Source organism: Pongo pygmaeus, chromosome 3 (assembly GCF_028885625.2).
Source record: "Pongo pygmaeus isolate AG05252 chromosome 3, NHGRI_mPonPyg2-v2.0_pri, whole genome shotgun sequence".
In the NCBI taxonomy this organism is placed as follows: Eukaryota; Metazoa; Chordata; class Mammalia; order Primates; family Hominidae; genus Pongo; species Pongo pygmaeus.
The window spans coordinates 7,267,997-7,295,289 of record NC_072376.2 but is presented as its reverse complement, the minus strand read 5'-3'; the positions used below and the strand labels follow the sequence as shown (position 1 = coordinate 7,295,289).

Here is a 27,293-nt window from a genome sequence, read left to right as displayed (position 1 = left end):
TACTGCAGAGGTCCTGAACTGTCAGGGACAAGAAGGCAGAGCTTCCCCTCAGACAGTGAGAAGGGCAAGAGAGCTGGATGTCCCTAAACAGGAAAAAGTTGAGTGATGGGCAAGGCATGGCAAGAATTGGGATAAGAGGTGATTAATAAAAATAAAATTCTAAGCCCCCTAACTGACTGAATGGGCCCCCTGTTGGCCAAGGAGACCCCAGAGAAACCTTGGAAGTTGAGTTCCCAGCCCTAATGGGATGGGAGGTTGGACACACACACTACACCCCCTCCCTCACTAACCATCATTAGGTTTTCTTCCCTAAGGGCTAAACAGAAACCAGCTCTTCCAAAAGACTCCACCCCGATATCAACCAACTGCCTGACACTGCCCCTCCTTTTTGCTGTTTTGACAAAGCAACCAACCAGCGTTCCTTCGTGATAACACACACTGACCACAAAGTGGTTCTGGACAGTCTGTGGAGGATGCTCAGTAAGGGTTTTAGTGTCCTCTTCTTCACATTTTGATGTCAGAAGGTAGAAAACACTACCCTTAGATCATGCTAGCACCACCATTTTTTTGTACATGGGACCTGTATTAGTCCGTACTTATGCTGCTATAAAGAACTGCCTAAGAGTGAGTAATTTATAAAGAAAAGAGATTTAATTGCCTCCCCAGCCCTCAGGAAATTCAAGTCATGGCAGAAGGGGAAGCAAACATATCCTTCTTCACAGGGCAGCAGCAAGAAGTGCCAAGCAAAAGGGGGAAAAGCCCCTTATAAAACCATCAGATCTCATGAGAACTCACTCACTATCACGAGAACAGCATGAGGGTAACTGCCCCCATGATTAAGTTACTTCTCACCACTTCCCTCCAATGACACACATGGGGATTATGTAAACTACAATTCAAGATGAGATTTGGGTGGAGACACAGGACCCATGAAGGGGTGTGAAGCTGAATGACACTTGTGCATGTTTCTCCTTTCATAAATATTCATGACTCCTCTTATAGCTTATTAAATATGTATATTAAACCACCCTATTTAGCATAAATTCCTGTTTCCTTTGTCCCTTTCTCTAAGTGCCTGTTTTCAGCTTCTAATCAGAGGCTATGCTTCCTAGCCCATCAGAATGGCCACCCTGCAGGCTACAATCCATTATGAGAAATAAAGGTCTCCTTTCCAAATTTATGAACCTCATCATGCTTCAGCTGACAGAAGTCTTCCTTATTACATGGCTACCATGCGCTAGGGTTTTCATGTTATCTTTGTGTGGTCTCCATCTTCCCCTCTTGGGTGGGTGGGTGGTGGTCCAAGTGTCCTGTAAGACCCAGACCCCTGCAGAGGTGCAGAGCAGAGGGCAGAATGAGATGGCCGTAAGGGAAAGCTCAAGATTTATTTATGTAAATGCATGCATAAGTGTGGGTGAAGTGTAAAGCCTTTTGTATATACTATATGAACAACATGGACAGTGAAATTAAAAAGAAAAAAAAAAAGCTTCTCCAAAATTATTTTTTCTTCTTTGGAAAGCTTAATTTGTTAGTTCCAGCACCACGAGAATGTGTGTCTAGAGAGGGTTTTAATCCTTTGTCTAGAAGAAATCCTGGGAAACAACACAGATTTGCATTTCTATGAGGTATTAATGACAGGCTTCATTAAATATTCAAGCCACTGAGAATAATACAAATTCATTTGCAAAATGATATGCTGCTAAATACTCTTTAAACGAGAAGTTCAAACAACTTCCTTACTACTTTTCCCTGACAACATGTGGATTTCAACGGAAAAACTTCTTCTATGCATTATAATGTCCTTTAAACATATAATAAAGTCTACCTGTGTCAACCAGCAGAGAGTTATTGGGATTCTAAAGAGTTTAATAAATCACACCTCTCCTTGCCCAAGTTTGGAAACAAATACAACTAGATGCAAGGGTGAGCCAGCTAGGCGCCTAATGTCAGCTTTCATATTGATGAAAACTAGATTGGAGAATGTGGCTCACATCTGTATCCAAACAAATTCACAATCCCCCAAGAGTAGTCCTCCTTATGAAATTCATCACTTAAAAAACAGATAAGAGGGGCTTCCTACAGGAATGCTGGCTCCCAGAGAGGAGGGGGCTGAGCTGAGCCTGCCCCATTCCTTCTTTAATCCCACCAATCACAAATGCCCTCCTTGGAGAAAAGTGGGCCAAGGGATGGAGAATCTAGCAGTGCCACTAGCAACATCCTCCAGTGGCAAGAGAGGCATTGAGAGAGGTCTTATTGTTACAGTAGGTAACCAGTCAGACATGAGCAGGGCAGGAGAGAGCCCCCCAACTACCAGGAATGTCAGGTGGCCATCAGGTGATGGTCAAGTGGTTGTTAACTGCCTCTTTAAAATAATAATTGGTTGCAGCTGGTGCCAGGGACCAGCAGTCTCCCAACAGATAGTAAAAACCTGAAATTGGTGATCAGCAGCTTCCGGATAAGAACTCAGGAGCTGGGCAAGTGGGCTCACACACGTGCACTAAGAGGCAAAATGGCAGAGTATAACTACTATATCATCTTCTAGGAACATTTTACTGGTAAGGAAGAACGCCGCAAGTGAGCAGGTGCACAACTTCTGTAAAAACACTGCATATGTGACTCCTGCCAAGTGCCGCAGGTCACTGTGCATGTGAACAGCCCATCCCAAGGGAAGAATCACGGGAGAAGGGATGTGATATGGTTTGGCTGTGTCCCCACCCAAATCTCATCTTGAACTGTAGTTCTCATAATCCCCACCTGTCATAGGAGGTAACTGAATCATGGGGGTGATTACCTCCATGCCGTTCTCCTGAGAGTGAGTGAGTTCTCATGAGATCTGATGGTTTTATAAGGGATTCTTCTCCCTCTTTGCTCTGCACTTCTCCTTGCTGCTGCCATGTGAAGAAGGATATGTTTGCTTCCCACTTGTGCCATGATTGTAAGTTTCCTGAGGTCTCCCCAGCCCTGCAGAACTGTGAATCAATTAAACCTCCTTCCATTATAAATCACCCAGTCTCGGGTATGTCCTTATAGTAGTGTGGGAATGGACTAATACAGGATGCAACCCTCCAGAAGTATGCCAATGTATAAAACCCCAACTCAAAGGTTGAGCTGTGCAGTTGGTCTCTCAAGTCACCTGACTTTCAAGTGTGTGTTACCTCCTTTTCTTCCTGCTCTAAAGCTTTTCAATAAACATTTACTCCTGTTTGAAAACTTGCCTCAGTTTCATTTTGTCTTATGCTCCTTGGTTAATTCTTTCTTCTTAGGAGGGAAGAATTAAAGTTGCCAGAGATTCATACTCATTTGCTGCTGGTAACATTATCAAGAAACTTGCATCCAAACACTGGGAGAATAACGCTAAAGAAACGCTGCTGAAATATAAATGTGCATTTGAAGATTCCCATTCTAGGGGGTGGAGCCAAGATGGCCAAACAGCAACAGCTCCGGTCTACAGCTCCCAGCGTGAGCGACGCGGAAGATGGGTGATTTCTGCATTTCCATCTGAGGTACCGGGTTCATCTCACTAGGGAGTGCCAGACAGTGGGCGCAGTACAGTGGGTGCAGCGCACCATGTGCGAGCCGAAGCAGGGCGAGGCATTGCCTCACTCGGGAAGCACAAGGGGTCAGGGAGTTCCCTTTCCTAGTCAAAGAAATGGGTGACAGACAGCACCTGGAAAATCGGGTCACTCCCACCATAACACTGTGCTTTTCCGATAGGCTTAAAAAACGGCACACCAGGAGATTATATCCCACACCTGGCTCGGCGGGTCCCACGCCCACAGAGTGTCACTGATTGCTAGCACAGCACTCTGAGATCAAACTGCAAGGCGGCAGTGAGGCTGGGGGAGGGGCACCTGCCATTGCCCAGACTTGCTTAGGTAAACAAAGCAGGCGGGAAGCTCGAACTGGGTGGAGCCCACGACAGCTCAAGGAGGCTTGACTGCCTCTGTAGGCTCCACCTCTGGGGGCAGGGCACAGACAAACAAAAAGACAGCAATTACCTCTGCAGACTTAAATGTCCCTGTCTGACAGCTTTGAAGAGAACAGTGGTTCTCCCAGCACACAGCTGGAGATCTGAGAACAGGCAGATTGCCTCCTCAAGTGGGTCCCTGAACCCCGAGCCGCCTAACTGGGAGGCACCCCCCAGTAGGGGCAGACTGACACCTCACACGGCCAGGTATTCCTCTGAGACAAAACTTCCAGAGGAACGATCAGACAGCAGCATTTGCGGTTCATGAAAATCCGCTGTTCTGCAGCCACCGCTGCTGGTACCCAGGCAAACAGGGTCTGGAGTGGACCTCTAGCAAACTCCAACAGACCTGCAGCTGAGGGTCCTGTCTGTTAGAAGGAAAACTAACAAACAGAAAGGACATCCACACCAAAAACCCATCTGTACATCACCATCATCAAACACCAAAAGTAGATAAAACCACAAAGATGGGGAAAAAACAGAGCAGAAAAACTGGAGACTCTAAAAAGCAGAGCGCCTCTCCTCCTCCAAAGGAATGCAGTTCCTCACCAGCAATGGAACAAAGCTGGATGGAGAATGACTTTGACGAGTTGAGAGAAGAAGGCTTCAGACAATCAAACTACTCCGAGCTATGGGAGGAAATTTAAACCAAAGGCAAAGAAGTTGAAAACTTTGAAAAAAATTTAGACGAATGGATAACTAGAATAACCAATACAGAGAAGTGCTTAAAGGAGCTGATGGACCTGAAAGCCAATGCTCGAGAACTACGTGAAGAATGAAGAAGCCTCAGGAGCCAATGCAATCAACTGGAAGAAAGGGTATCAGTGATGGAAGATGAAATGAATGAAATGAAGCGAGAAGGGAAGTTTAGAGAAAAAAGAATAAAAAGAAATGAACAAAGTCTCCAAGAAATATGGGACTATGTGAAAAGACCAAATCTACGTCTGATTGCTGTACCTGAAAGTGACAGGGAGAATGGAACCAAGGTGGTAAACACTCTGCAGGATATTATCCAGGAGAACTTCCCCAATCTAGCAAGGCAGGCCAACATTCAGATTCAGGAAATACAGGGAACGCCACAAAGATACTCCTCGAGAAGAGCAACTCCAAGACACATAATTGTCAGATTCACCAAAGTTGAAATGAAGGAAAAAATGTTAAGGGCAGCCAGAGAGAAAGGTCGGGTTACCCACAAAGGGAAGCCCATCAGACTAACAGCGGATCTCTCGGCAGAAACTCTACAAGCCAGTAGAGAGTGGGGGCCAATATTCAACGTTCTTAAAAAAACGAATTTTCAACCCAGAATTTCATATCCAGCCCAACTAAGCTTCATAAGTGAAGGAGAAATAAAATACTTTACAGACAAGCAAATGCTGAGAGATTTTGTCACCACCAGGCCTGCCCTAAAAGAGCTCCTGAAGGAAGCACTAAACATGGAAAGGAACAACCGGTACCAGCCACTGCAAATCATGCCAAATTGTAAAGACCACCGAGGCTAGGAAGAAACTGCATCAACTAACAAGCAAAATAACCAGCTAACATCATAATGACAGGATCAAATTCACACATAACAATATTAACTTTAAATGTAAAGGGACTAAATGCTCCAATTAAAAGACACAGACTGGCAAACTGGATAAAGAGTCAAGACCCATCAGTGTGCTGTATTCAGGAAACCCATCTCACGTGCAGAGACACACATAGGCTCAAAATAAAAGGATGGAGGAAGATCTACCAAGCAAATGGAAAACAAAAAAAGGCAGGGGTTGCAATCCTAGTCTCTGATAAAACAGACTTTAAACCAACAAAGATCAAAAGAGACAAAGAAGGCCATTACATAATGGTAAAACAATTAATTCAACAAGAACAGCTAACTATCCTAAATATAGATGCACCCAATACAGGAGCACCCAGATTCATAAAGCAAGTCCTGAGTGACCTACAAAGAGACTTAGACTCCCACACGTTAATAATGGGAGACTTTAACACCCCACTGTCAACATTAGACAGATCAACGACACAGAAAGTCAACAAGGATACCCAGAAATTGAACTCAGCTCTGCACCAAGCAGACCTAATAGACATCTACAGAACTCTCCACCTCACATCAACAGAATATACATTTTTTTCAGCACCACACCACACCTATTCCAAAATTGACCACATACTTCGAAGTAAAGCTCTCCTCAATAAATGTAAAAGAACAGAAATTGTAACAAATTATCTCTCAGATCACAGTGCAATCAAGCTAGAACTCAGGATTAAGAATCTCACTCAAAACCACTCAACTACATAGAAACTGAACAACCTGCTCCTGAATGACTACTGGGTACATAATGAAATGAAGGCAGAAATAAAGATGTTCTTTGAAACCAACGAGAACAAAGACACAACATACCAGAATCTCTGGGATGCATTCAAAGCAGTGTGTAGAGGGAAATTTATAGCACTAAATGCCCACAAGAGAAAGCAGGAAAGATTGAAAATTGACACCCTAACATCACAATTAAAAGAACTAGAAAAGCAAGAGCAAACACATTCAAAAGCTAGCAGAAGGCAAGAAATAACTAAAATCAGAGCAGAACTGAAGGAAATAGAGACACAAAAAACCCTTCAAAAAATTAATGAATCCAGGAGCTGGTTTTCTGAAAAGATCAACAAAATTGATAGACCGCTAGCAAGACTAATAAAGAAGAAAAGAGAGAAGAATCAAACAGACGCAATAAAAAATGATAAAGGGGATATCACCACCGATCCCACAGAAATACAAAACTACCATCAGAGAATAATACAAACACCTCTATGCAAATAAACTAGAAAAACTAGAAGAAATGGATAAATTCCTCGACACATACACCCTCCCAAGACTGAACCAGGAAGAAGTTGAATCTCTCAATAGACCAATAACAGGCTCTGAAATTGTGGCAATAATCAATAGCTTACCAACCAAAAAGAGTCCAGGACCAGATGGATTCACAGTCGAATTCTACCAGAGGTACAAGGAGGAACTGGTACCATTCCTTCTGAAACTATTCCAATCAATAGAAAAAGAGGGAATCCTCCCTAACTAATTTTATGAGGCCAGCATCATCCTGATACCAAAGCCTGGCAGAGACACAACCAAAAAAAGAGAATTTTAGACCAATATCCTTGATGAACATTGATGCAAAAATCCTCAATAAAATACTGGCAAACCGAACCCAGCAGCACATCAAAAAGCTTATCCACCATGATCAAGTGGGCTTCATCCCTGGGATGCAAGGCTGGTTCAATATACGCAAATCAATAAATGTAATCCAGCATATAAACATGACCAAGACAAAAACCACATGATTATCTCAATAGATGCAGAAAGGCCTTTGACAAAATTCAACAACCTTCATGCTAAAAACTCTCAATAAATTAGGTATTGATGGGACCTATCTCAATAAGAGCTATCTATGACAAACCCACAGCCAATATCATACTGAATGGGCAAAAACTGGAAGCATTACCTTTCAAAACTGGCACAAGACAGGGATGCCCTCTTACCACTCCTATTCAACATAGTGTTGGAAGTTCTGGCCAGAACAATTAAGCAGGAGAAGGAAATAAAGCATATTCAATTAGGAAAAGAGGAAGTCAAATTGTCCCTGTTTGCAGATGACATCATTGTATATCTAGAAAACCCCACTGTCTCAGCCCAAAATCTCCTTAAGCTGATAAGCAACTTCAGCGAAGCCTCAGGATACAAAATCAATGTACAAAAAATCACAAGCATTCTTATACACCAATAACAAACAGAGAGCCAAATCATGAGTGAACTCCCATTCACAATTGCTTCAAAGACAATAAAATACCTAGGAATCCAACTTACAAGGGACGTGAAAGATCTCTTCAAGGAGAACTACAAACCACTGCTCAATGAAATAAGATACAAACAAATGGAAGAACATTCCATGCTCATGGGTAGGAAGAATCAATATCATGAAAATGGCCATACTGCCCAAGGTGATTTATAGATTCAATGCCATCCCCATCAAGCTACCAATGACTTTCTTCACAGAATTGGAAAAAACTACTTTAAAGTTCATATGGAACCAAAAAAGAGCCCGCATCACCAAGTCAATCCTAAGCCAAAAGAACAAAGCTGGAGGCATCATGCTGACTTCAAACTATACTACAAGGCTACAGTAACCAAAACAGCATGCTACTGGTACCAAAACAGAGATATAGACCAAGGGAACAGAACAGAGCCCTCAGAAATAACGCCACATATCTACAACTATCTCATCTTTGACAAACCTGAGAAAAACAAGCAATGGGGAAAGGATTCCCTATTTAATAAATGGTGCTGGGAAAACTGGCTAGCCATATGTAGAAAGCTGAAACTGGATCCCTTCCTTACACCTTATACAAAAATTAATTCAAGATGGATTAAAGACTTAAACATTAGACCTAAAACCATAAAAACCATAGAAGAAAACCTAGGCAGTACCATTCAGGACATAGGCATGGGCAAGGACTTCATGTCTAAAACACCAGAAGCAATGGCAACAAAAGCCAAAATTGACAAATGGGATCTAATTAAACTAAAGAGCTTCTGCACAGCAAAAGAAACTACCATCAGAGTGAACAGGCAACCTACAAAATGGGAGAAAATTTTCGCAACCTACTCATCTGACAAAGGGCTAATATCCAGAATCTACAATGAACTCAAGCAAATTTACAAGAAAAAAACAAACAACCCCATCAAAAAGTGGGCAAAGGACATGAACAGACACTTCTCAAAAGAAGACATTTATGCAGCCAAAAAACACATGAAAAAATGCTCACCATCACTGGCCATCAGAGAAATGCAAATCAAAACCACAATGAGATACCATCTCACACCATTTAGAATGGCAATCATTAAAAAGTCAGGAAACAACAGGTGCTGGAGAGGATGTGGAGAAATAGGAACACTTTTATACTGTTGGTGGGACTGTAAACTAGTTCAACCCTTGTGGAAGTCAGTGTGGCGATTCCTCAGGGATCTAGGACTACAAATACCATTTGACCCAGCCATCCCATTACTGGGTATATACCCAAAGGACTATAAATCATGCTGCTATAAAGACACATGCACACGTATGTTTATTGCGGCACTATTCACAATAGCAAAGACTTGGAACCAACCCAAATGTCCAACAATGATAGACTGGATTAAGAAAATGTGGCACATGTACACCATGGAATACTATGCAGCCATAAAAAATGATGAGTTCATGTCCTTTGTAGGGACATGGATGAAACTGGAAATCATCATTCTCAGTAAACTATCACAAGAACAAAAAACCAAACACCGAATATTCTCACTCATAGGTGGGAATTGAACAATGAGAACACATGGACACAAGAAGGGGAACATCACACTCTGGGGACTGTTGTGGGGTGGGGGGAGGGGGGAGGGATAGCTTTAGAAGATATACCTTATGCTAAATGATGAGTTAATGGGTGCAGCACACCAGCATGGCACATGTATGCATATGTAACTAACCTATACATTGTGCACATGTACCCTAAAACTTAAAGTATAATAATAATAAAATAAAATACAATAAAATAAAAGAAGATTCCCATTCTAGTGGTTGTTCCTCTTAAAAATCAGGTTAGTTTAATCCATGTTCTGCTGAATGGGTTGAAGATACCCAGAGCAGGTAAAAAGATGGGAAATGTTTAAAACTCCCTGTGGCATATTGTATCAGGAGGAAAGTAGATTCACTGATGGTCCACTGGGTTAATATTTGTCGAATGAAATACTATTTTGCTAAATAAGCATCATTAGGGCTTAAATTTTAGACGTAGACAAATTAATTTATATGCCTAAAAAGATACTTCTACCACCCCTATCACCTACATTATCAAAGCGCAAATTCCCCAAAGAAATGAGGGGCATCCTGTCACATCACTTGGCATAGTTTTCTTTGTTGTATTTTAAGGTTGATCTATTAACTCTTACATACAAACTTACCACTGAACTAGCTGTGTGACCAAGGCAAGTTGCTTAACCTCTCTGAGTCCGTTTTTCCTGTGAAAAGGAAATAGTACCTGATGCCTACTGAGTACCTACTAAACAGTAGCTGTCATCATCATTACCACTTTATTATTTTCACTATTTCACATCATTATTAAATAGGATTAAATCCTATTTCACATCATTATTAAATAGGATTTCTTTCAAGTTGCACAAAAAAGATAATGGTTTGCCATATCGACTGTTTCCCCCTATTTTAGAGAGGTTTCTTCCTTTCTAATGATAAAGTACATGCAGAATATAAAAAAAATCTTTACAGTGGAGATTCCTAGTGAAGAACAGCGAATTTTTAAGATGCATCCAGTGCTTTCTTTAAGGCAGAGGGTAAATATGGGGGAAATGAGAGAGGAAACAACAGTGATAAAATTTTGAAAGTTAGAAACTGGATGACTGATTGGGAAAGAACTATATAGATCCCAAAAAACTGAATCCTAAGTAAGCCATGGAGTAAGCAAGAAGCAACATAATTTACACTGCAGATCTACCTTCCCAAGTCTCAGAAAATGTAGTCATCAGACACATCTAGAAGTGGGAGGTAAAAGATGGAGCTAAAACAGAAGAAAAGGCTAAATATCTCATTAGGAAACAGGCTCCCAGAATTCCCCCCACCCATCCTTTGCTCAGCAGGCCACTCTCTTCCCTACACCCAGCAGATGACTGGAGATTTAGTCTCAGGAAAAGTCTCTGCATTTAGGGAAGGAAACTGAGGCACATCTGAAAACACAGGGCCCTAGTGAAAGTTTACATACTGACTACTAAAACCCCAGCTCTCTTCCTGCATTTGGCTTCCCAAATGTTGGGCAGCCATGCCTTTACCATCTAGACAAAAGACTTGGAGTGGTCTTTTTTGGGGGATTCAACTAGCCTTGATGAAAGATCTAAAGATACTCACACTGGGGATTCCCCTACAGAGTGGGCCAGCCCAGCCACCAGAGTGAAGGCCACAGTCTACAAGCCCTGGCTGTAGGCTCAGAGCCTTAAGGCAGTTTCTTATTATCCCACTCTTAAATATCATCAGATCACCAAAGATGACCACATACCTGGGAAAGCCTCTAATGAACATGGAGGTAAGAGTGAATATGCAGGAATCAAAAAAAAAAAAATCCTTAATATTCTTAGAAAGATATAACAAGTTATAGCAGCCTCAAAACAATAAGAGAATGTTTTTTCTTTAGGAAGACAGCATTGGGATGGTGGAGGAAGATGCTCTTGAAGAATTAGAAATTGAAAACATAAATGAAAAACTCAATTAAAGGCTTATAAGATAAAACTTAGGCTATCTCCCAGCAAGTGAAGCAAAAAGACAAATAGTAAAAAAAAAAAAAAGGAAAAAAAAAGAAATAATGGACGAGAGGTCAACACTGGAATCCCAAGAGTTCTAGAAAGACAAATTAGAGAATAGGAGATGTAATCATTAATAAAATTCAGGAAAATTTCCCAGACTTCTAGATTGGTCAAGCTATCAGTCGAGCATGAGGGCAGAATGGAAACATTTTCAGTCTTAGAAAAATCTGAAAAATTCCATCAATGTTCATCAAGGATATTGGTCTAAAATTCTCTTTTTTGGTTGTGTCTCTGCCAGGCTTTGGTATCAGGATGATGCTGGCCTCACAAAATTAGTTAGGGAGGATTCCCTCTTTTTCTATTGATTGGAATAGTTTCAGAAGGAATGGTACCAGTTCCTCCTTGTACCTCTGGTAGAATTCGGCTGTGAATCCATCTGGTCCTGGACTCTTTTTGGTTGGTAAGCTATTGATTATTGTCACAATTTCAGAGCCTGTTATTGATCTATTCAGAGATTCAACTTCTTCCTGGTTTAGTCTTGGGAGGGTGTATGTGTTGAGGAATTTATCCATTTCTTCTAGATTTTCTAGTTTATTTGCATAGAGGTGTTTGTAGTATTCTCTGATGGTAGTCTGTATTTCTGTGGGATCAGTGGTGATATCCCCTTTATCATTTTTTATTGCATCTATTTGATTCTTCTCTCTTTTCTTCTTTATTAGTCTTGCTAGCGGTCTATCAATTTTGTTGATCCTTTCAAAAAACCAGCTCCTGGATTCATTAATTTTTTGAAGGGTTTTTTGTGTCTCTATTTCCTTCAGTTCTGCTCTGATTTTAGTTATTTCTTGCCTTCTGCTAGCTTTTGAATGTGTTTGCTCTTGCTTTTCTAGTTCTTTTAATTGTGATGTTAGGGTGTCAATTTTCGATCTTTCCTGCTTTCTCTTGTGGGCATTTAGTGCTATAAATTTCCCTCTCCACACTGCTTTGAATGTGTCCCAGAGATTCTGGTATGTTGTGTCTTTGTTCTCGTTGGTTTCAAAGAACATCTTTATTTCTGCCTTCATTTCGTTATGTACCCAGTAGTCATTCAGGAGCAGGTTGTTCAGTTTCCATGTAGTTGAGCGGTTTTGAGTGAGTTTCTTAATCCTGAGTTCTAGTTTGATTGCACTGTGGTCTGAGAGACAGTTTGTTATAATTTCTGTTCTTTTACATTTGCTGAGGAGAGCTTTATTTCCAACTATGTGGTCAATTTTGGAATAGGTGTGGTGTGGTGCTGAAAAAAATGTATATTCTGTTGATTTGAGGTGGAGAGTTCTGTAGATGTCTATTAGGTCTGCTTGGTGCAGAGCTGAGTTCAATTCCTGGGTATCCTTCCAAAATATTAAGTTTCCTATGTGCACTTTTCCAGGAAACTAGTACAAGATGTGTTTCACTAAAAACAAGGATAAAACCAGGAAAGAGAGGAGTGAAGGGAATTCACAGTGTGACCCCAAGATGGCAGCTGTGCATGAGGCACAGAGGTCAGTTTCCAACTGGAGCACATCAGAGGCAGAGAGAGATGTCCTGTGAAAGATGGGATTAACAGAAGATGTGACATGTATAATGGTCCTGATAGGGTATTTGGTCTACCATCAAGAAGAGGATTAATAAAGCTGGGCATGGTGGCGCATGCCTATAATCCCTGCACTTTGGGAGGGCAGGGCAGAAGGATTGCTTGAGGCCAGGAGTTCAAGACCGGCCTGGGCAATGTAGTGAGAAACCTGTCCCTATAAAAAATTTTAAAAATTAGTAGGGTGGTGCATGCCTATAATCCCAGCTACCTTGGAGGCTGAGGCAGAAGAATCACTTGTACCACCCAGGAGTTCAAGGTCACAGTGAGCTATGATTGTGCCACTGCACTCAACCCTGAGCTACAGAGCAAGACCTTGCCTCTTAAATAATAATAAAAAAAAAAAGGTAAAAAGAAGTGGATTAAATTGATGATAAATACATACAAAAGTAACTAAAAAGGAAACTAAAGAACAATATTAACTCCAGGAAAACCAAAAAGTTATAAGGTAGAGAAAAAGGATCCCCGTTTTCTACAAGATTCAACTGTGAATAATAATTAAGTGCTTATAATCATAGAAACCATAAATACTGATCTAACTATGGTGGGGGAGGAGGAAAGAGCTGATATGTGGTCCAGGTTTAGAGAAGAAAGAGAGTAAAATAGTTTCCTAATGAAACTAAAGGACAATATTAACTCCGGGAAAAACAAAAAGTTATACAGTAAAGAAAAAGGATTCTAGTTTCCTACAAGATTCAACTGTAGGTAACATTTACATGCTTATAATCATAGAAGCCATAAATACTGACCTAACTATGGTGGGGGATAATGAAACGGCTGATATGTGGTAAAGGTTGAGTGAAGAGAGTAAAATAGAGTAAATCTTCATCTTTTATAAAGGAAATAGATAGGAAAAGGAAATAGATAATCCCAAATTACAGAAATCAAGAAGTAGCAAAGCAAGCATGCTATTTAGAGTTATGGAGGTAAGCACCAAAAGACCAAGCTAAACAGTTAGAAGCTGTTAACTCTGGGGAGCTGAAAATGTGTGTGTGTGTGCATGGCTGGGGGAAGCTACTCTTCTTTCAGCACAAGCCTTGTAGAATTATTTGACTCTTTAAAAGAAGGCATGCGTATGTTTGATAAAAATGAAAAGTAATCTGGGGAGCTGAAAATGTGTGTGTGTGTGCATGGCTGGGGGAAGTTACTCTTCTTTCAGCACAAGCCTTGTAGAATTATTTGACTCTTTAAAAGAAGGCATGCGTATGTTTGATAAAAATGAAAAGTAAAATTTAAAAATAGACAATCTAGAAAAGTGGGAGAAAAGTTACTAAATTAAAACCATCCAAAGATAGCCAGGGTAACCTTTTGGCATGTGAAAGGTACAAACTGAACAGATTAGAAAGGTAAGATGAAGTCTGACCATAAGGCCTTGAATGCCAAGCTCAGGAATCTGAATTTTATTGGGGTCAGTGGGAAGCTATGGAATGTCTCTCAAAATGGTGCTTCAGGGAGATGAATTTGACGGAGGCTGCCTCAAGGGATAAGACGGGGCAAGGGGAGATGTGAGGATAACTGTCTGCAGACTTTCTCAATCTTTATGGATGGATGGATTTTTCTCTTCCCTTCCTAAACGGATTCCCTTTCAACATGCCTTCTTTTCTGAGCTCTTTAAGGACTATCAGGGTTCTCTCGTCAGGTCACTGAAAAGCAGCACATTATTCTGATGCTTAAACTCTAGTCCCTTCTGAAGTCAGAGAGTGTGAAGGGCCATTCCTGACAAGAACCAACTACCCCTGCACAATTGCCGAGGCAGCTGCAGAAACACAATAGGATACACCGTCGCTGGCAATCAGGAGTTCCACTTCTGAATGAAGGCATTTCTAGTGAACGGTGCATGTACGACACATCATGAAATCTGGAAACAGTGAATGAATAATGGATGGGTGAACAGATACATGGTAGATGTGCCATGCAGACAGAGAGCAAGATCATTATAATAAGACCAGAAATAATGGGTGAAGAGGAAATATGGTTATGTCATTTTCATTTATATTTAAGTGTTCCTAAAGATTATTTGTGAGAAATTTGTGTATACACTGTTCAAAAATAGCACAAGAATCACACTGAAGAGGAACTGAAATGTCCTTTCATTTCTGGATCCATCAAATGGATCTGCTAGTCAAATGCAGGGATGGAAATGGAGAGGCCTGTGCTTTAGGCTCTGTTCTACCATGTACCAGCTTTGTGACCTTGGATAAGCCTCTCACTCTTTCTGAGCCTCAGTATCCTCATCTGTGAAATGGAGATAGTAATAGTTGCTCTGACTGCTTCACTACAGAGGGGTGTAGGATATATGCAGAGGGTCTATGATTGTTTAAAATATCAAGGGGTTGAAAACAACCTAAATATCCAGTAGTTGAGGGCGGAGGAAATCACTTAAGGCTCACATATACAGTGAAATGCTGTGCCGCTGTGAAAAGTAACAAGGGAACTCTCATATATTGATATCAAAAATCTTCAAGTTTCGGAGTAAAGCAAAAAGCAGAAATAGATAATAGATAAGTAGATAAGCAGTTGACTCTTGAATAACACGGGTTTGAATTGCCTGTTTCCACTTACACGTGGATTTGCTTTCAATTAAAGTTACGTCAATGTTAAGTGAAATAAGACAGCCACAGAAAGACAAACATCACATGTTCATACTCATATATGTGAGCAAAAAGAACTGATCTCATGGAGGTAGAGGGTGGAATGATAGTTACCACAGGTAGGGAAGGGTGTGGGGGAGATGAAAGAGGCTAGTTAATGAGTACAAACATACAGTTAGATAGAAGAAATAAGACATAGTGTTCAATAGCAGATTAGGGTGACTATAGTTAATAACAATGTATTTTCTACTTCAAAATAACAAGAAGGGAGGACTTAAATGTTCCCAACACATAGAAATGATAAATACATGGGGTGATAGATATCCTAAATACCCTGACTTGATCATTATACATCCTATGTATGTAACAAAATATTACCATGCATCCCATAAATATGTACAAATATTGTATCAATTTAAATATTTTAAGTTACACTGAGTGTGCCTGTGTTTCCTGCCTCCCCTTCCACCTCCTTCAACTCTTCCACCTCTGCCACTCTCGAGACAGCAAGACCAATCCTTCCTCTTACTCCTCCTCCTCCTCAGCCTATTCAATGTGAAGATGATGAGGATGAAGACCTTTATGGTGATCCACTTCCACTTAATGAACAGTAAATATATTTTCTCTTCCTCATGATTTTCTTAAAAACATTTTCTTTTCCCTAGCTTACTTTCTTACACATACTTAATAACATACAAAATATGTATTACTCAACTGTTTATGTTATTTGTAAGGTTTCTGTCAACAGTAGGCTATTAGTATAATGGCATATTTCGGGGGAGTCAGAAGTTATACACATGATAATGCACATCACGCGCAGGACTTAGCCGAAGACTTGAGGATGCCCCGCAGATCTCTGGAGCGTGCTCTGTCTCTCTCTGTTGGAGCTACCTTGTCTTTGGGAACTCTGCCCTACAAATCATAGACACAGTAGCCTCTGAAACTTTGATTTTTGTTTGTTTAATGTGGTGAGCCTGCTGGGCTCCACCTGTGATGTGTGAGGGGTCAGCACCCCAACCCCCATGTTGTTCAAGGGTCAGATAGACAGATGACAGATAGATAGATGGATGGATGGATGGATGGATAGATAGATGCAGACAGACAGATCTATTTCCAATCATTGTTAAGTAAAACACAAACCGCATAATTTGTGCTGTTTCTCCAATCTGCTTTGTGGACTTGCTCAGATGTTGAGGCAAGAGAAAGAAGGCACATTCTCTGTCCTGGCCAGGAACTCAGCAAAGAAGGGCTTGGCCAGGAGGCATTTTGAGTGACAGCCTTACAGTCCAACAGATCTAACAAACTTGCCCCAAGCTGAGGAGACTGGCTTGAGGCCAGGGCAGGTGGCCAGAATGTCCCTGCACTGAGTGGACACTGCACTGAGGAGGGTGGTGGGACTGACTCAACTGAGCATCACTTACAGCAACTTTGACATCCCCCGCTCAGGTCAACCATATCCTTGCTGTGGCATGAGACCTTCCTGTGCCACAGGGACCTGTAGGTTCACAGAAGCCAATCCCCTTCCTGACGGGACTGCTCTAACTTTCAGCACAGGCTGACACACAGAAGGAAAGGGCTAGGTCAAACTAAGATGAGGCCCAAACCCCCTAAACCAACCACAGCAGAGGTTAGGAGAGGAGGATGGACCAGCAGAGACCTCCCCACTGGTACTCCCCACCAAATATTCTCTACAAAATGCCTAAATCTTGTTGATTTTACTTCAAAACATCTGAGCTGCTAAGTGCAGCCTTGCAGACCTCATGACCCAGCTCCCACCCACCTCCTAATGCTCCCTTTTCCCTACTCAGTGGAAAACACCCAGCCTTTTTGAGAACAAATCTTTTAAAGCAGACCTAGTATAAAGCCACAAGGTAAGCCTCAATACATTCCAAAGAATCTTTATACATACTTTGATCTCTAACTAAGACGCAATGAAATTGGAAATCGATGACAAATCAATAACACTTTTGGCGGAATCCACAGAAGGGCATCACCTGGGTGGTGGGAATAAATTAGACTTGATTAAACACAGCTGTTAACCCAAGCGAACAGCACTTAAAAGCAAGTCTTCAAAGGATAAAACCGATTCCAGGTAATTCAACTACTTGTCAGAGCTCTAACCCTATTAAAGAGAACACAACGAAATCCAGCACCCAACACATGAAATTTACAATGCCCAGCATCCAATCAAAAATTACCAAGCATGCAAAGAAGCAGAAATATAAGATCCATAAACCAGAGAAAACCCAATCAATAGAAATGAGAGAGGTGGCGGAACAAGCAGATAAGGACATTGAAACAGCAATTAGAAAAAGAAACAAGGTGTAAGAATTTGGAGGCTACAAAGTTGTAATCATTTGTTGACATTATGACTGCATAAAACATCAATGGAATCAACAGATAAATCCTAGGAGGTAGGTGCTTCTATTATCCACACTTGAATGATGAGTACGTTAAGGTGGAGAAAGGTTGAATAACTTGCTCAAGGTCACACAGCTAAAACATGGCAGAGCTCGGACTCTGGAGCCAGCAGTCTGGCTCCCAGGATAGCATACGGGAGTCCGGAAAGGCTTATAAAAATTAGTTACATGTTTTACACCAGCACTGAATAATCTAAAACATATAATCGAATCATTCACAATTACAGCCAAACCTATACTGTGTCTGGGAATCACCATAAAGAATACACAAGACCTTACGTATAAGGTCACCATATGATTTCTCTCCTAAGCTGAGAGAGAAAGGGAGGGCTTATGGGAAGGGACATGGGGATGATAAGGAAACTGGGACCGTCTCAAGCAAATTGAGATGTACGATCTCCCTACTCATGAAAACAATTGTAAAATTTCACTAGAGCTCCTAAAAGAAGCTCCAAATAAGAAATATTCTACATTTTTGGATAGGATAGGCAACTACTAAATGAATCTGTAAGTTTAATGCAATCATAATAGAAATTTATTCAGAAGCTTAACTTATTCTAAAATATATATGCCCTCCAATGTCTTCCAGGCTGCAAATTCTGTGTCTGTGCATTTGTAATCAGTCCATCAGAAGGACCAGACATCTGTAGCTGACTTTCCCATTTCTAATCTGGCCACTTTGGCCCCATGGGATAGCTACCTGTGACCAGAGCTGACACCTTCCTCCCTTAATCTACCAGCTGTACAGAAAAAGTGGCAGCCAGAGGCTCATATTTGTCGGTCTCTCCTTTCCTCCAGGAATCAGTCATACAAGTCTTTCTGAATTAGTTGCACAGCCACTCATTCAAGGTAGAGTTAGAGTACTCAGATGGGTTTTCTATCTGAAAGCAGGATGCAAACTTCCAAACGCTTGATGGAAGAACTGGCTGCTTACCTGAAACTGTGAACATCTCAAAAGCAGAAACTTAAAACTGCCTAGCGCAGAGAAACCACCACACAAAACATTCCCTAAAGAAGGAAGCAGAAGGAACAGGGATGGGGGAGAGCAGAGAAGGGCAAGAAGACAGAAAATGGGAGAAAGGGGAGGAGAAGGGGAGGAGACAGGGGAGGCAGTGGGAAGAACATAAAGAGTCACCTTGGGAGGTGAAGGCCTTCTCATCCTAACAGCTCCCTGCAGTCCCAGCCACAGGCCTGGGCTATGGAGGCAGACACACCAACTCCACCACTCGATGCTGGTGTGGCTGCGGACAATTCTCCCAATGCCTCCTGGCCTCTCTTTCCCCTTCTGTTGGACGGAAGAATCCAGACAAGGGCCATATCAATGTGGAGCTGAGGGTTGGCGTGGATATCTGCAGAAGATTTCAGCAAAGGAAGGGGTCACCCAGCAGGTGCTCCTAGTCCCAGCATACTCTGCAGCCCAACAGTGAAGTCAAAGTCCCTCTGGGGACACCACATGGCCTGCCAGGCTTGGGCTCCACAGTGGGCCTCTTGGGCAGTGTCAGCAAGATGCAGCTCCATCTTTCCAGCTTCATGAACTCCAAGGGACCTCCCACTCTCAAGACATGATTGTGATGGTTAATTTTATGTGTCATTGAACTGTGCTAAGAGGTGCCCAGGTGGCTGGTAAAACATTATTTTGGGGTGTGTCTGTGAGGATGTTTCTGAAAGAGATTAGCATCTTTTTATTTTATTATTCTATTTTATTGAGACAGAGTCTTGGTTGGTCCCCCAGGCTGGAGTGCAATGGCACAATCTTGGCTCATTGCAACCTCTGCCTCCCACCTTCAAGCAATTATCCTGCCTCAGTCTCCCAAGTAGCTGAGATTACAAGTGTGCACTACCACACCCAGCTAATTTTTTTGTATTTTTGGTGGAGACTGGGTTTTAACATGTTGGCCAGGCTGATCTCCAATTTGACCTCAAGTGATTCACCTGCCTCGGCCTCCCAAAGTGCTGGGATTACAGGTATGAGCCACCATGCCAGCCTGGAAGAGATTAGGATCTGAATCAGCAGATAGTAAAGATTACCCTCCCCAATGTTGGTGGGCATCATCGAATCCCCAGGGCCTGAATGAACAGAAAGTTGGGAAAAGGGTGAATTCTCTTTCTCTTCCGGAGCTGGGATATCCGTCTTCTCCTTGCCCTTGGACATCTAAAGTGCTCCTGGTTCTCTGGCCTTGGGTCTCTCAGACTTACACCAGCAGCTCCCCTAGTTCTCAGGCCTTGAGACTGAATTATACCACCAGGTTTGCGGGTTCCGTAGCCTCCAGATGGCAGACAGTGGACCTTCTCAGCCTGTATAATTGCATGTTCCAATTCCCTGAATAAATCTGAAAAAAATCTCCTCCTATCTATCTACCCACTTACCTCCCTATCTATCTATCTATCTGCTATGGGTCCTGTTTCTCTGGAAAACCATGATTAGTATCATGATCAAGCAACTCTTAGTTGTGGGATTCACAGAACGAGAGCTGTCATTTTTCCCTCTGCAATTATCCTGCAAATAAAACATCTGAACAACCGCCATGCAAGTGCTAAGAGATGTAATCGATCAAATTCGGGAGGAACATCAAAGCTGTCAACTCAAGAGTGTCTATTCTCTTGGCACCTGCCACAATGAAATGGTCGACTATGAAGATGGACTGTCACGAAAAGGTCACAGATGACAAATGCCTCGTGTCTGCCTTTCTTTGTGAGGCCTGGATCATGTAGCATGTGGAGCTGCTCCATTAGTGGGAAAGAAGACGAGCACTGCAGCCCACTCCAAAGTTAAAAGGCACCTCACAAAAGCCCTGTAACTAGTGGGCTATCATTGTCAAAAGCTGCATTTCACAGATGCAGGAGCCAAGGCACGCTCACCCTGCATTGTGAAACTGGGAAACAACCGCCACTGTTTGGTGAAAACATTCTTTGACAGTTCTGATCAGGGCATGTGGTCAGGAGGTGGCATGACAGTGACACAGCACAGAGAGCTTCTGCTTCTCATGCCAGGTCTGCCACTGCCCGGCTACATAAAGGAACCTGGCCGAAGTCACTAACATCTCTGAGACTCAGTTTCCACGTCCATACAACAGGGATGTTGATGGTTCTTACTTGTGGTGAAAGTTGGGAAGGGTAAAGCATATAATGAACAAAGCACAGGTCAGCATAGCAGCAAGAATGCAGGGTCTGAAGACCAGTCGTGACCTTGGAGTCACTTCACCTCCCTGTGCCTCAAAGTCCTTATCTCTCATAGAGCAATGACAGTGGCACTTCTGTTACGGGCTGTGTGAGGATTAGATTGGATAGATGGAAAGCACGTAGCTCTCAGTACACCTCACTAGCATATATATGGACTATGGACATACATATAGGTACTCATATGTAGAACTCACATGTGGATGGCTCATATGTACACACACACACATACATATACCTCTATTGTATGCATATATTAATACATACACATACACACATATACAGTGTCTAGCAAGGTGCCTGGCACTAAAATGCAAACAAAGGAAGTAGGCACCATTCTTATTAAAATGTCATCACATTTTAGGAAGGGAGGTAAGTTCTTCAATCAGTGCATAAGACAAAAACGAAATCTAAATCACCCTTGAAAACACCTTGGAGAGCAACAACTGGCCAGTCCTTCCTCCAGTGCTGGAGCAGATGGCTGTGTCTTCAGCCCAGGACCAGGTGAAGGGTCTGGCTTGTACATGTGGGCTGGGAGGTAGGACAAAGGTCTGCCCCAAATGTAAACCACAGACATGAGCTCAGGGCAGGGGAGGGTGCCAAGACAGGCTCAGGGAATCGCAGACCTCCAGCTCCCTTCACCTCCCCATCCCTTGAAGGCCTCTGCTTACCTCCCAGGCTCACCTGCTGGGCTCACCTGCCTGGTTCAGCTGGTCTTTACTCTTGCACCGTGTTCTTCTTGGTCAGTGTCTTATGTCTTCCTCCTTTTTCCTTTTCTTTCTTTCTTTTTTTTTTTTTTTTTGCCAAATGCCTCTTGTGGAACTTCCTTAGGTGTCTATGAATGTGTGGCAAGTAGACTAGGATGGGTGAGCTGGAAAGACCCAGGTTTCCTATCCAAATGGACATGGCTTTGAGTTGCAAGGGTCACAACCCATTAGCTGGATGGTCCTGAACAAGTCACACAGCCCCCGGTGATGCTGTCCCTCATGTGTCAACTGGATAAGGTGGCCCAGTACACAAGGATTCCCAAGGCAGGCTGTCATTGTGTGTACCCTCTGCAGCATGGAGATCCTCAGATGTCTCTTCCCCATCTGCCTTGGATCCCTTGTTCATGTTATGGAAGAAGTGGTAACTAGTATGTTACATGGGACCAGGATGCCAGTGTGAACTAGGAGACACTGCACAGAGGGCTGAGGCAGACCAGGTCCCATCACATGCCTGGTGGTGGACCCTGGGCTGGGCACTAACCTTTCTGAGCTTAGAATGGACTTCAAGATGCCATTCTTGCAGCAATGTGATGAGTATGGAGATTCATGCTCATGAAGAGCATCAGCTGTAAGACTGGTATCTGACAGGAATTTGATAGAGACTAGAAACAGTTTTTCTTTTAGTATCATTATGTCATATTAGTACAGTGTACTAAGCCTATTTAATTATACACAGAGCCCTCTTTTATACACTATGATGAAAGCAGAGGCCTGGGAGAGTAACAAACTTCTAAAGGACCATGGGTGACAAACAAAATGAATGAGGTTAAGGTATTTTCAGTAATAATGCTCAGTACTGGAATTAAAAACTAAAGAATAATTGAAAGAAACTAAGAAAGAAAAGTGGTAATGTGAGATATAAAGCACTGAAAATGTCTAAATAAAACAAAAATCCTGAACAGGGCAAAAACAAAGAGAAAAAAACTAAAAGGCAAGGAAAACAATATTCTATACTTACCACCAAGAGAAAATGTAAATGGTTGTGAAAATAAGTAATTTGAAACCTAAGTTACAGAAATTTTAAATTATTGGGTGCCTTAAAGGAATATGATTATAGGGCCTGAGTCATGTGACAGGCAGCTGTAACCTAAGCAGCTGAACTTTTGTTTCTCTGATTACAGATTAGCCCTCTTCCCAGACTACATTATTTTGTAAAATGCTGTAAATGACTAGAGGGTGCCAGAAAAGACCCCTTCCCTCTGCACTGTTGATCTTCCTTACAGATTAACTTCCCTCTTCTCTCACACAGACTTCATGGCTATCACATTTGCCAAGACGGAATGTTAAATATACTCTTTTAAATTGGAAAGGAAATGAAAACAAGCCATACAGAAAAGAAAACAAACCGTAACTAATTAAACTGTTGTAACTTATAAACTAGCCTTGTGTAGAAAATGTTGTAATCCTGTTAAATCTCTTTATTTTATTCTTATACAAGCAAGACCTTAACTTTTAGCTTTAGAGTGCTGACCCCATTTCTTTGCAGTCTGTATTTCCCAGACGGCAATTCCCAGGTTTTCTCTTGGATAAACTCTCGAAAACTGGGTTCTGATTCTTTCAATTATTTCAGGTTGACATGGTTTTAAAAAAAGAAAAAGAAAAAACTACAGGAAGGAATGTGCTTAGTTCCTTCCATTAAAATGACTAGTTTTGGCCAAAAAGGAGATGGGTCTGCTGGTTCAGGATCCGTAAGGGATTAGGGCTGGGCTTTAGGAAGAGGATGCTCCCTGCTGCAAGAAGAATTAATTGGAAGGAAGGGGGAACAAACAGGAAACAGTAAGGAGCCTGCTGCATGTATCTAGGCAAAAACGGTGCTAGGCAAGGCTGGAAACAGAGGAGATGGATTTGAAATAATTATGAGAGGCCAGGCACGGTGGCCCACGTCTGTAATCCCAGCACTTTGGGAGGCTGAGACGGGCGGATCACGAGGTCAGGAGATCCAGACCATCCTGGCTAACGCGGTGAAACCCCGTCTCTACTAAAAATACAAAAAATTAGCCAGGCGTAGTGGCCGGCGCCTATAGTCCCAGCTACTTGGGAGGCTGAGGCAGGAGAATGGCGTGAACCCAGGAGGCAGAGCTTGCAGTGAGCCGAGATTGTGCCACTGCACTCCAGCCTGGGTGACAGAGGGAGACTCTGTCTCAAAAAAAAAAAAGAAAGAAAGAAAGAATTATGAGACAGAGCAGGGGGAGACGAGGTAGGGGCCAGGGAGGGGTTATGGAGGATGTTGAGGTCCAGCCTTGAGCCACTGGGTGGGACCGGTGCAGTCTGCACCTGATGTCCCCATGAGTTACCACCTCTGCATCACCTTCTCGCTCAGACATTCATCCTGTGACTCTGCTCCAAGGGTGCTGGTGAGATGGCCCTTATCTTTCTCAGCCTGGCCTTTGAGCAGGTTCCTCCACAGGGCTGCTCCCCCATCCACCGGCCATGACCCAGCACTCCAGTAAAGCAGCCTTGTCACAGGGCTTCAACCCTCTGGGTTCCCTCTGTGGCCTCCAGCACAGTCCAGGATACCCATTCCCTCTGCCAAACCAAACCCCAGCTTTCCCTTCACCAGCAGCTCTTCTCTGACAACAGTGGGTTGTCACCTCTTACGGAGGATCAGAAAGCAGCCGGTACTCAGGGAAATGCTCCCTCTACCCCCAAGTGTGGCTATTTCCTCCCTGTGCCAGGAGCTCAATGTGCACATGACCCGACCTCTCTCCAGCTCTCTCCTCTTCTTGCTGTAAACTGGGAATAAACTGGGACAGCTTGGCTTACCTCTCTCGCTTCTCTTTGGGACCCCAACTTCTGCTCTGCTTCCCTAGGGGTAGGCTGCCCCCCACAAGGAACCCCCTAGTGATACTGTGATTGAGTGATGGAGTTTGTTTAATTCTCAGGTACTTTAGCAATCCCACTGGCTCCCATATTGATGTATATCTCTTGAATTATTAGCCTTTAACAATAGGGAAGATGACATTTTGCCTCTGTCTGCCTAATCTTTGTCTTACTGTTCAATTTCATATAGAACCTGGGTGAGAATAGGGTTGCCACTTCCTGGATCCCTTAAGACATCAACAACCTGGACACACCTGATGGGAGACACTGAACCCAGAGCAGTTTCTGTGGCTCTTGGCCAGATCGTGCATTTGTGTTCTGAGAAATACACCGGCACTAACATAAAAACAAGCAAAAAAGCTAGAAAAAGGAGATAGATGGAAGGTAAGAACAAAAACAGCAGCTCTAAAGCATGGCTTCATACATTCATTCACTGAACATATTCCTGTTGGGAATCCACCCTTTGCAGGGTGCTGGGGAAGGCAGACAGACACCCAGGCTGCGGTCACATAGCATCTACTCTTAAGCAGCACCTTTGCAGAGGAGACCTTGCCTCCTCTCCTACCTACAGTCCACCCCGCTGCCAGCCTACTTCACCTGTAAGGTCACATTATCTAATTTCTTTCCTTAATAGCACTGATGACAGTATATCATTTTAAGCGTTTATCATCCATTTCCCCCAACTAGAAAGGGCTCTCCTCTACTGGAAAGCAGGGACCAGGGCTGCCTCAGTCACTGCTGCAACCCCAGAGTTAACTGACACAGTGCCTGGGACACTGTTGCCTCCCCAAAATACTTGTGGAACAAATTAACCATGTGATAGGTACTATGGTAAGGAAGAGTTGGAAGTGGGGTGGAATGAGTGGGAAAATCTAGGGTGTTCAGGGAAGGCTTCTTGGAAGGGGAGACATCCAAGAGCTGAGGGAACACCTCAGGACAGCAAGGACACAAGTTATTTATCCAGGTAAATAGAGGCGGAAAAGTAATTCCACAAAAACAGAAGAATACAGATTAAAGCATCCTAGGAGACTGTGTGGTGTGTGCTAGAACATCACATACGAAATGGGGCTGGGCCAGGCACAGTGGCTCACGCCTGTAATCCCAGCACTTTGGGAAGCTGAGGTGGGCGGATCACCTGAAGTCCGGAGTTCGAGACCAATCTGGCCAACATGGTGAAACCACATGTCTACTAAAAATATAAAAATTAGCTGGGTGTGATGGCGGGCACCTGTAATCCCAGCTACTCGGAAGGCTGAAGTGGGAGAATCACTTGAACCCGGGAGGCGGAGGTTGCAGTGAGCCGAGATCACACCACTGCACTCCAGCCTGGGTGACACAGTAAGACTCCATTTCAAAAAAACAAAAAACAAACAAACAAAAAAATGGGGCTGAAGGGAGAGCCCAGTGAGTTTGTGGGAGCACGGAAGAGAGTGTGAGAGAGAAAAAGAATGTGATGGAGGTGAAATGGCAGATGCACACGCCCCAGGATAGAACCAGGCCCAAATACAGCAAGTGACTCAGCCAGTGGAGGCAGCACCCGAGGTGAAGCCTGAAGGATCCGGTGAGATCCCCAGACTGAGAATTGGAGGGAGAGGGTTCCAAGCAGAATGCACAGGGGAAAGGCCCAGGGGGAGGGTCTTCCAACTCTTTCTTACCATAGTACCTGAGTGAGTGAGTGGTTGGGTGGAAATGGATGGCACAGCCCTAATGGCTCTGTGCGCCTGCAAATATGTCAGCTATCAGCCCCGCCGTGTGTAGAGAGAAACAGTGGATGAAGCAGATGTACTGACCTTTTCCACCAGATCTTCAGAGGCCTGTTCCTCACAGAGGTGAATTTTGTCTTCGATGCACTTCTTCAGAAGCTCTCCCTTGCTTTTACTCTTCGACCGTGACTTTCTCACCTTGGACTGTTGCTGGAGAGAGGTTGGGGAAGACACTGGTAAGAAGGCAATCACCAGCAAGTCCATGCAGCACCCCCAGGGCTTTGCAGGTCAAGAGAAGTTTCTGCAGCTCCCAGAACTGCAAAACTCTGCCTTAGGCCAGACAGCAGAGGGGAGAGGTATGTTCTTCTGGAAGGAGCTCAGTTTCAGAGCCTTTGATCTTCACACCATCTGGTGGGCTCCTCCCACCAAAGGGAGCAGAGGGAGCCTGGTGGGCAGAACCTCAGCTCTGCAGTCAGACAGCAGACCTAAGCTGTGTCCACCTCCTAACTAGCTGTGGGACCTCAGACCTGTCAGCCTCTCTGAGAAGGGGATGTGATGAATGAGGTCCCTGTTCTTGCAATGCTTCCATGACAGTGGAGAAAACAATCTGAAAACATGGAAACTAAATAAGGACACTAGGAGCAGAGCCACGTTGGCGGACAGGACCTGGAAGCCCGGGGTATAGGCTGGGGCTGGGAGGGGATAGCCCTAGAGAGGGCCAGGCAGGGAGTCCATCGGGCACATCTCTGCCCAGCTCTTAGGCAGTGATGTCAAGCCGGTAGCCTGAAACTGGCCTTGGGAGGAGGATTTACACCATGGAAATGGGCAAATGTTACAAGTCAGGATTCCCCTCCCCACATTCCCTCTCCCCTGGGAGGTTTCCCAGCACAGGTCTGGTCAGGG

The 27,293-nt window shown here is 43.2% G+C and overlaps 1 protein-coding gene across 8 annotated transcripts in view; it reads right to left on the bottom strand.

Moving 5' to 3' along the window:
• EVC2 (EvC ciliary complex subunit 2) overlaps positions 1 to 27,293 on the bottom strand; it is a 155,338-nt gene that overhangs the window by 29,089 nt on the left and 98,956 nt on the right. For 6 of the 8 annotated variants that reach the window (XM_063663512.1, XM_063663515.1, XM_063663517.1 and 3 more), the window contains exons 16-17: positions 26,478 to 26,600; positions 19,059 to 19,208 (exon numbers count right to left, since the gene is read on the bottom strand). In XM_063663512.1, coding sequence (XP_063519582.1) covers positions 19,059 to 19,208; positions 26,478 to 26,600 — 273 coding nt within the window. The remainder of the gene's footprint in view (positions 1 to 19,058; positions 19,209 to 26,477; positions 26,601 to 27,293) is intronic. The other 2 variants (XM_054484771.2, XM_063663513.1) reach the window with 1 other exon arrangement.